Source organism: Nerophis lumbriciformis, linkage group LG20 (genome assembly GCF_033978685.3).
Source record: "Nerophis lumbriciformis linkage group LG20, RoL_Nlum_v2.1, whole genome shotgun sequence".
Lineage (NCBI taxonomy): Eukaryota > Metazoa > Chordata > Actinopteri > Syngnathiformes > Syngnathidae > Nerophis > Nerophis lumbriciformis.
In genome coordinates this window covers 7,025,800-7,036,579 of record NC_084567.2, presented here as the reverse complement: position 1 = coordinate 7,036,579, position 10,780 = coordinate 7,025,800, and the positions used below count along the sequence as shown (strand labels likewise).

At 39.7% G+C, this 10,780-nt stretch overlaps 1 protein-coding gene across 1 annotated transcript; it reads right to left on the bottom strand.

Annotated features, from left to right (window-relative positions):
- Window positions 1-1,209: 1,209 nt before the first annotated feature.
- Window positions 1,210-8,505, bottom strand: LOC133619300 (uncharacterized). The gene is made up of 2 exons (XM_061980267.2): window positions 8,321-8,505; window positions 1,210-3,223 (listed from the first exon to the last, which is right to left on the bottom strand). The coding sequence occupies exons 1-2, from the start codon at window positions 8,421-8,423 to the stop codon at window positions 1,929-1,931; spliced, it is 1,398 nt and encodes a 465-aa protein (XP_061836251.1). The 5' UTR covers window positions 8,424-8,505; the 3' UTR covers window positions 1,210-1,928.
- Window positions 8,506-10,780: the final 2,275 nt, after the last annotated feature.

Here is a 10,780-nt window from a genome sequence, read left to right as displayed (position 1 = left end):
AAACTATTTGCTTGCCTAACAGAATTATTATTGCGACATCCAGTGGACACATTTAGAACAGCAGTTTCTTTAATTTAAAAATGTAGCTGAATTTTACACTTCGCAAACTCATCTCGAACCTGTTATGGTCGAATGTCGAGGGAGGTGGGGGTTGGGTTGTGGGTGTTGGTGGTTAATTGTTCATATGTCTCTGATTTGCACATCAATCAGTCTGAGGAGTAAAAGTTGGCACTTTGTTATGCAAACAGTTACTCCGCATCACTTATGTGTCAACGTCAGTTTTGATACACCTCAACTTTGCCGTGAAAAAGGGTGTAGTGCAGGTTTTTGAGCGTGCACAAAACTTGACACATGAGGCCCCAGGTCCCTGGACTGAAGAAGGAGTAACCAAGCACTTGAAGCATCATCTATCTTACTGTTCAGGAAGGTTTCAGATACAGAGAAGACATGGGGTCATGAGTGGATAAGATTATGCTCCAAATAATCCAAGTTTGAATGAATACCTCAGATATTTGTGAAAGAAGAAGTGAGGAGGTCCTGGGTAGGGTGGATGTCGCCACATATGAGCAACATACCACAAACTAAACAGCTAATTGGTTATTTCCCCTTGTGTATTCTTAAAGGGGAACGTTATCACAATTTCAAAAGGGTTAAAACCATTAAAAATCAGTTCCCAGTGGCTTATTTTATTTTTCGAAGTTTTTTTCAAAATTTTACCCATCACGCAATATCCCTAAAAAAAGCTTCAAAGTGCCTGATTTTAACCATCGTTATATACACCCGTCCATTTTCCTGTGACGTCACATAGTGAAGCCAACACAAACAAACATGGCGCATAGAACAGCAAGCTATAGCGACATTAGCTCGGATTCAGACTCGGATTTCAGCGGCTTAAGCGATTCAACAGATTACGCATGTATTGAAACGGATGGTTGTAGTGTGGAGGCAGGTAGCGAAAATGAAATTGAAGAAGAAACTGAAGCTATTGAGCCATATCGGTTTGAACCGTATGCAAGCAAAACCCACGAAAACGACACGACAGCCAGCGACACGGGAGAATGCGAGGACGAATTCGGCGATCGCTTTCTAACCAACGATTGGTATGTGTTTGTTTGGCATTAAAGGAAACTAACAACTATGAACTAGGTTTACAGCATATGAAATACATTTGGCAACAACATGCACTTTGAGAGTGCAGACAGCCCATTTCAGGCACGCTAAGAACATATATTTTTCCACGATTTCAACACTCAGGTTAACCATACCTAAATAGACACAAAATACTGCATTACACAAGACTACCCGAATGTACTCGAATGATTGGAGTTGATGTCAGCATCTGCTTTGAGTGTCGCAGGATATCCACACATTCTTGCCATCTCTGTCGTAGCATAGCTTTCGTCGGTAAAGTGTGCGGAACAAACGACTGACCATTTCGTCGGCTTTCCCCACACCCTTGTATTTTGAACAAATTTCGTCCAATTTCTTGCTACTTTCGCATCTTTGGGCCACTGGTGCAACTTGAATTTGTCCCTGTTCGTGTTGTTACACCCTCCGACAACACACCGACGAAAGTGAGAAAATGGTGGATTGCTTCCCGATGTGACGTCACGTTGTGACGTCATCGCTCCGAGAGCGAATAAAAGAAAGGCGTTTAATTCGCCAAAATTCACCCATTTAGAGTTCGGAAATCGGTTAAAAAAATATATGGTCTTTTTTCTGCAACATCAAGGTATATATTGACGCATACATAGGTCTGGTGATAATGTTCCCCTTTAAGTGTTTTACTGCGTCTGCTTTATGTTAGAACCTTTTCCAGCACATTGAACAACTAAATGTTTATTTCTCCAGTGTGTGTTCTCATGTGTTGACACAAAGAGCTGTTTTGAGGAAAGCTTTTACCACAAACTGAACACTTATATATTTTTTCATCTGTGTGTTCTCATGTGTTTAATCAGTCTGCTCTTAACAGACGAGCTTTTGCCACAAACTGAACAACTAAATGGTTTTTCACCTGTGTGTGTTCTCATGTGTTTTGTCAAATGACAATTTTGAGAAAAGCTGTTGCCACAAACTGAACAATTAAATGGCTTTTCACCTGTGTGTGTTCTCATGTGTTGAGTCAAAGAGCAATTTTGAGAAAAGTTTTTGCCACAAACTGAACAATTACATGTTTTTACACCTGTGTGTGTTCTCATGTGTTGAGTGAAATGGCTTTTTTGAGAAAATCTGTTGCCACAAACTGAACACTTAAATGGTTTTTCACCTGTGTGTGTTCTCATGTGTTCAGTCAAATATCTCTTAAGAGAACAGCTTTTGCCACAAACTGAACAATTAAATGGTTTTTCACCTGTGTGTGTTCTCATGTGTTGAGTCAAATGGCTTTTTTGAGAAAAGCTGTTGCCACAAACTGAACACTTAAAGGGTTTTTCACCTGTGTGTGTTCTCATGTGTTCAGTCAAATAGCTATTTCGAGAAAAGCTTTTGCCACAGGCTGAACAACTAAATGGTTTTTCAAGTTTGTGCGTTCTCATATGTTGGGTCAAATAGCTATTTTGAGAAAAGCTGTTGCCACAAACTGAACACTTAAATGGTCTTTCACCTGTGTGTGTACTCACGTGTGTAGTCAAACGGCTCTTTGTAGTAAAACTTTGACCACAAACTGAACAACTAAATGGTTTTTCACCTGTGTGTGTTCGCATGTGTTCAGTCAAAACAGAATTTTGAGAATAGCTTTTGCCACAAACTGAACAATTAAATGGTTTTTCACCTGTGTGTGTTCTCAAGTGTCGAGTCAAGTGGCACTTTTTAGTAAAACTTTTAGCACAAACCGAGCAGGTCAAACATGTTTTACCTCTCTTCTTTGTGGAGCGTTCAGAGTGTTTGTTGTCAGTGTGAGTCCTCATATCACCTTCACAGTATTTATCGCTGCTCAAAGGTTCGTCAACCTCGTCTTCAGCCTCACTATCTGATAGTGGAGCTAAGAGGTTGTCTACTTGTGGTTTCTCTTCATCATCTTCAGTCTTCACAGAGAGAATACTCAGTGGAAACTTGGTGTAATCAGCTTCCTCTCGTCCTAGAAGACACTCTCCCTCCTGAGTGATGCAGAGTTCCTCCTCTTCCTTTTTAATGCAGGGTGGTTGTGGAGTCTCCTGCTTCAAAGTGGAGCTCCCCCCTAACTGAGGGGAAACTTCTTCTGGATTACCAATCAGCTGCTGGACATCTGACACAAAGACACAAACAACAAAAACACACTTTATTCTATGTACTGTATGTGTGTGTAGTGTTTCATGGCCATTCATTTAGTGCCTTGCCAGAATGATGGATCAATGTTTACATGACTTGTCATGGACTCAAATAGAATCACAGAAAGTAGAAAACATCTGCTTCGATGGACATTAGGACACTACAAACTAACAGTGGGGGAAAAAGTCAATATTGAAATACTTTGCACAACTAAAAAAGATAATATCTATCTCAAAGAAGTCTGTAGTTAAGAAGTAGAGAACTTTTTTAGATACCAAATGCAAGAAATTTGATCCACTTTCTGTACAATTGTAATGATCATTTTATTTACTTTGTTTTTGACGCAGTTTGTTCAAAAAATTATTACTGGCATCGAGTGTACTCATATACATTTATTTTAATTTGTGTTTCTAATTTTTCAATAACTGTAAAAATCGCAGTAAAACTCCATGTCACAATATTACAATAGACTATTGTATCGTGACTCAAGTACCGTGATACATAGTTTATCATGAAGTCCTTGCCAATACCTCGTCTAGGGCTGGACAATAATGGCAAAACATAATAATCACAATGTGGAGGGGGGCGTGGCCTGTGGGCCTGCAGCGGAACGGGGTGTGCCAGGACCGGCCTCGAAGACAGCGACAGGTGCGTAGATGACCCAGGTGTGCCTTGTCATCTACCGTATTTTCCGCATCATAAGGCGCCCTGGGTTAAAAGCCGCGCCTTCAATGAACGGCATATTTCAAAACTTTGTCCACCAATAAGCCGCCCCGTGTTGTAAGCCGCATCTAACTGCGCTAAAGGAATGTCAAAAAAACAGTCAGATAGGTCAGTCAAACTATAATAATATATTAAAAACCAGCGTTCTAACGACTCTGTTCACTCCCAAAATGTACGCAAATGTGCAATCACAAACATACGTATATCAACATGGACAGAGCTGCGTGAAAAAAGCCACCCGGCCTCTTCGCGTAAACTTAAACTTACCTTAACCACTCGCTCATCTTTTCTTCATCCATCCCTTCGAGTTAGCTTTTATGATGACGCCGGCTGGAAAGGTCTCTTTTGGCAAGGTCTTCCTTTTGAATATCACCATGGGTGGAAGTTAGCATGGCAAGCTAGAACCACAGTGAAGGATGACTTCTCATTCCCTGTGGTGCGAATATTCACCGTACGTGCTCCCGTTCCACAGTGCGGTTCACAGGAATATCAGTTGCTGTGAAATACGGTAGTAATCCGTGTGCGGATGGAGAGATTGCGTCTTTTCATGAACCGGATCCTTGTCGCTTAGTAGGAGCCATTTTGTGGTCTTTACAGATGTAAACAGGAAATGAAACGTACGGTGATATCCGCGCGTTTTTTCTTCTTCTTCCGGGGGCGGGTGGTTGCTTACAGTAGAAGAAGAAGCGCTTCCTGTTCTATGGGGGCGGGTGCTTACCTTGGCGGTTGCTTGCGTAGAAGAAGAAGCGCTTCCTGTTCTACCGGGAAAAAAGATGGCGGCTGTTTACCTAAGTTGCGAGATCGAAACTTTATGAAAATGAATCTTAATATTTATCCATATATAAAGCGCACCGGGTTAAAAGCCGCACTGTCGGCTTTTGAGTAAATTTGTGGTTTTTAGGTGCGGCTAATGGTGCGGAAAATACGGTAATCACCTGTCGCCCTTTATAAGCAGCAGCCGGGGGGAGAGAGGTTGTTGGAGCTGGCGTGAGAGCGAGAGTGTGCCTGACACGGACGCAAAGGACAATTGCTGAAAAGCAACCGCTGAACTTGGGAAAGTGTTGTAACCCCGATCAGGGCCGGCCCGTGGCATAGGCCGTATAGGCAAATGCTAAGGGCGCCGTCCATCAGGGGGCGCCACGCCAGTGCCACAAATGTTGGAGAAAAAAAAAAAAAAAAAAGGTTGGTACTATTATTTCTAAATACAAAAAATAATCCTACGTTAATTAAAATACAAAGTAAAGCCTATTTAATAGAAATATTATTTGTTGCAACATTACGCCCCCCCACCCCCCCCACCCCCACACGGTGCGCCCCCTCCCTTCCCGTATTATGACTCTTTTTGGACGTCACCACATCAAAAAATCAACACATGATGTCAAAACGGCCAAAACTGTCAGGTGCCCAGGGAAGAAAAAAGAGAAAAGAAGAGGAGGAGAAACGAGAAAAGACAGAGGTAGCAGGTAGGTAACGTTAGCCTACATTAAATTATTTGTCTGTTACAGAATGTGATAGTAACCTGGCTTTTTAGCATTAAGCTAATGTTACATGATTCGGCAATTGCTAATCAATAAATAGCTAGTTCTGTTTTAACATCGGGTTAATATTGTGGACGGGGCTAAATTGTTATGGAAAATAATAATGTAACGTTAGGTAATTACAGTACTCCCACCTTACATTCCTCAGGGACATTTGTATTAGATCTTTTAAGCAGGCGTTTTTTGTTTACATTGTTATTGCCTTCTGGTTAGCTAATGTTTGCCCTGCAGGTAATAGTCACTTTTCCACCCCTTTATATATTAGGTATAGTTGTAAGTAAAAAAAAAAGGTCAAAGACAAAGCTATTCGGTTTCTTGTGAGTATATACACTTCACATGTGGGGTGGGGGGCACCTAAAATCTTGCCTAGGGCGCCAGATTGGTTAGGGCCGGGCCTGACCCCGATCCGGTCTCGCATGTCAATGTCTGGTGGTCAGAAGAACCCACTGGAGGGCAACCTCCCCACACAATTATTTTGAGTGATTTTGGATGTACGATAAATAACACTATTATTTATTCATTTGAAACCGTAAAAACAGTACCACCAAAACTCAATATTAAATATAATCTAAAAGAACAACCAGATATACATTAGTAACAAATAAATAACACACAAAATAGCAATCATAGTAACAATTCATAATAACGTGTAATAATAAAATGTAATATTGACGTATTTTCAAAATTTTTAGCAAAACGGCGATGCATTATTTTCACAGACGCATCACAACATTCGCTATTTCCTTCAACTACACCACCAACTATTACTAATAAACACAGACTTCATGAGTGCCATCAAAGAATACTTTAGGACAAATTATGATCCAGAACCTTATATTTTTGAGCCTGAGAAAAAGGAGGATGAGCTAAAAGTTATAGAAGCGGAGTGATAAGCAGATCAAGCAATTAGCAGTATTGCTAAGTGCTAAACAAAAAATACAAAGTATATATCATCTAATCTCGATTAATATCACTTTTTATTTGAATTAAGGCAGATTGTTTCGTGCAGGATAATAGCGAGTACAGTTACATCCCTACTAGGGCTGGGCGATATGGCCTTTTATTAATATCTCGATATTTTTGGGCCATGTCACGGTACACGATATATATCTGGATATTTTGCCTTAGCCTTGAATGAACACTTGATGCATATAATCACAGCAGTATGATGATTCTATGTGTCTACATTAAAACATTCTTCTTCATACTGCATTAATATATGCTCCTTTTAAACTTTCATGCAGAGAGGGAAATCACAACTAAGTCAAATGACCAAAAGTGTATTTATTAAACAGTTATTGAGCAGTGGCACAAACATTCATGTCGTTTCCAAACAGAAAGTGCAAGATTGTCAGAGACATTTTAAAACAAGCAGAATTAACTCTCCCAGGACGCTACAAAATACACCCCCGCTACCACCAACACCCCCCGCCCCCTCACACACACACCTTGTAGCGTCCCGGAAGAGTTAGTGCTGCAAAGGATTCTGGGTATTTGTTCTGTTGTGTTTATGTTGTGTTACGGTGCGGATGTTCTCCCGAAATGTGTTTGTCATTCTTGTTTGGTGTGGGTTCACAGTGTGGCGTATATTTCTAACAGTGTTAAAGTTGTTTATACGGCCACCCTCAGTTAACCTGTATGGCTGTTGATCAAGTATGTATTGCATTCACTTGTGTGTGCGTGCAGAAGCCGCACATATTATGTGACTGGGCCAGCACTCGTTGGACTGGGTGAAAAGCGGACGTGACGATTTTTGGGAGGGGGACTGAAATTTGGGAGTTGGCAAGTATGAGAATTAGCGGTGAATGCAGTGTTACCGCGGTACCGCCGCTGTTTATAATCGGCGAGCCAGCTCTAGTGTTAATTTGATATCGCCTCAAGGGCCAAGTGAAATTACTAATTTGGCCCACGGGCCAGGGTTTCACACCCATGCGCTAGAGAATCAAGAGTGCTTACTCCGCATGTCAACATCTATGTTCGGTGCCACACCAACAAAATGCAGAGGCAACCATTTCAACATCAACACCGTATGAAAAAAATAGTGAACAACAAAATGAGATAACGTCCGCAGGAACCTACCACATAGTGATTTGATTTCCTATAAATGAGCTTATTTTTATTTGATCGTTATTGACATATCTTGTGTGACATCATGCACAAAAGTGCACTTTATTTGTTTTAAACTATTGTAGTGGCGTTTTGTATAAAAAAATGCACTTTAATTTAGTGTTGTTTTGATATGTCATCTTAGTGACATCATGCACAAAAGTGCACTAATAGCTTGTATTAAAATGTCTCTGACAATCTTGCACTTTCTGTTTGGAAATGACATGAATGTTTGTGCCACTGCTTAATAACTCTTTAATAAATACACTTTTGCTAAATTGACTTAGTTGTGGTTTCCCTCTCTGCATGAAAGTTTAAAAGTAGCATATAATAATGCAGTATGAAGAAGAATGTTTTAATGTAGACACATAGAATCGTCATACTGCTGTGATTATATGCATCAGGTGTTCATTCAAGGCTAAGAAAAAATATCCAGATATATATCGTGTATCGTGACATGGCCTAAAAATATCGAGATATTAAAAAAAAGGCCATATCGCCCAGCTCTACGCAGGATTATACCAAGTATCGTTGCTTGTCTACTGTTTACTACTGCGGTTACTTCTAACAGACATTTCCGACATTTTGGATCGAGGTAAAAATGCTAACAGGTTCTTTGTTTACATTGTTCAACAACGTCGGCTAATTTCTATTTTTGGGGCTTGGAATCCAAATAGCTTTCAAATGAGGGAACGCAACACACTCACCTTCATCTTCGCTTTTCAGATTGTTCTCCGTTGGTGGCGCTGATTCTCTTTCATCTTCTCTTTTAGCGGACGTCGCCATCTTAGCATAGCAGTAGTCGTCCATCTTCTATCACGTCTTCAATCTTCACTTCAGATAACACGCCATCGCTCCACACTCAAAGTCCGTTTCCTGGGCTTAAGAAAAGGCGAATAGTTGAGGTATTTGATGCTATTTTTGAATCTATAAGATCGTAAATGTGAAACTTCTCCGGAAAGCCACGCCGCTTAGTCCGCCATCTTGGACTTTCCGCTTTGCCAATGTTCAATGTGTTTGCGCATGCGCCAGAAGTTTGCAACTTCCGATCGACAACTGCACTTTAAAAAATAAAATACCTTTTAAATAACTAGCGGCCCTTTTCATATTTTCTTACATTTCTGGCTCATAATTGAAATGCTCCTTATCGCAAAAACATTTTTGATATCAAAATAATTTGGAGACAGAAATTCAACAAAAATCGACAATGTTGTATTCTGTCTTTTAGTGCATACTTGCCAACCCTCCCGAATTTTCCGGGAGACTCCCGAAATTCAGCACCTCTCCCAAAAAACTCCCGGGACAAATATTCTCCCGAAAATCTCCCGATTTTCAGCAGGAGCTGGAAGCCACGCCCCCTCCAGCTCCATGCGGACCTGAGTGAGGACAGCCTTTTTTCACGACGGGAGGACAACAGGGTGACAAGAACTAAATCATCCAGACTAGAGATAAATTGTATTATTATGTTTATTTCACCTAAAAATAAATATATTTATTAATTAAAAAAAAAAATTAAAAAAAAATACATTTTTACTATATTTTGCTAAAAATATCAAAATTAATTGTATTTTTATTTGTATTTTTTCGTGACTCCTTATTACATCAAGCCATAGAATTATACATTAAAATAAACATATTTCAAATAATTGATTTTAAATTATTATAATAATTCATTTAAAATGACCATATTTAATTATTAAAATAATTGCTTGTTTATCAACAACTTTAGCATTTTATTCATTACATTTTGAAACTCTCAGAAGCCAAGTTATGTTATATTCCTTAATATTTATTTATGCAAGTTTGAAGTATCAATTATCTAAACACAGTTTTGTTTGCATATTTTCAGGATGTAGATATCTATCTATATATATATATGTATATATATATATATATATATATATATATATATATATATATATATATATATATATATATATATATATATATATATATATATATATATATGTATGAAATACTTGACTTGGTGACTAGCTGTCAATATACTCCTCCCCTCTTAACCACGCCCGCAACCACGCCCCGCCCCACCCCCGACCACGCCCCCACCCCCACCTCCTGAAATCGGAGGTCTCAAGGTTGGCAAGTATGTTTTAGTGGGTTCAAGCAAACGGCAAGTTGTTTGACAAAGTAAGTCTTGTGAAAGTGTGAAACTCACACTACTCCAGTATACATTTTCAACATTATAGCATTTCACCCTTTTGATGTTTTTTTCTCTTGACTTTTATCAGTAATATCCTCATTGAACGATGACTTAAAAGGGGTGGGGGGGTCGCACCAATATACAATGAAAACTTTAACCTTACCCCTAACCTAAGTAAAAAATATAAATCGTTTGAGGTGCTTACTATGAGGTCTGTCACACCGCTGCCTCTCTACCTGGCTGTTATCTACCGCCCCCCAGGGCCCTACTCGGACTTTATCAATGAATTCTCAGAGTTCGTCGCTGATCTAGTGACACACGCCGACAATATAATCATAATGGGGACTTTAATATCCCATCGGACCCTCAGTGTGTGGCGCTCCAGACTATAATTGATAGCTGTGGTCTTACACAAATAATAAATGAACCCACGCATCGCAACGGTAATATGATAGATGGAGTCCTTGTCAAGGGTGTCACCACCTCCAAAGTTATGATACTCCTGTATACTAAAGTAATGTCCGATCATTACCTTATACAATTCGAAGTTCTGACTCATTGTCAACAAGCTAATAATAATAATAACTGCTTTAGCAGCCGCAACATTAATGCTGCCACAACTATGACTCTTGCTGGCCTACTGCCTTCGGTAACGGCACCATTCCCAAATTATGTGAGCTCTATTGATAACCTCACTAACAACTTTAACGACGCCCTGCGCAAAACCATTGATAGTATAGCAAAAAAGGGCCCCTAAAAGGCGTACCCTATGGTTTACAGAAGAAACCTGAGCTCTTAAACTATCATGTAGAAAGCTGGAATGCAAATGGCGCGCGACTAAACTTGAGGTGTTCCATCAAGCATGGAGTGATAGTGTAATAATTTATAAACACATGCTTACCTTAGCTAAAGCTAAATACTACTGAAATATCATCCGCCTCAACAAAATCGATCCTAAATATTTGTTCAGTACAGTAGCATCGCTAACCTAACAAGGGACTCCTCC

Bases quoted from the DNA above. Each gene is read 5' to 3' on its own strand.
- LOC133619300 (XM_061980267.2), bottom strand. From the start codon at position 8,423: ATGGACGACTACTGCTATGCTAAGATGGCGACGTCCGCTAAAAGAGAA. The intron at 3,224-8,320 runs GTGAGTGTGTTG...TCTTTGTGTCAG, and splicing joins TCTGAAAAGCGAAGATGAAG to ATGTCCAGCAGCTGATTGGT.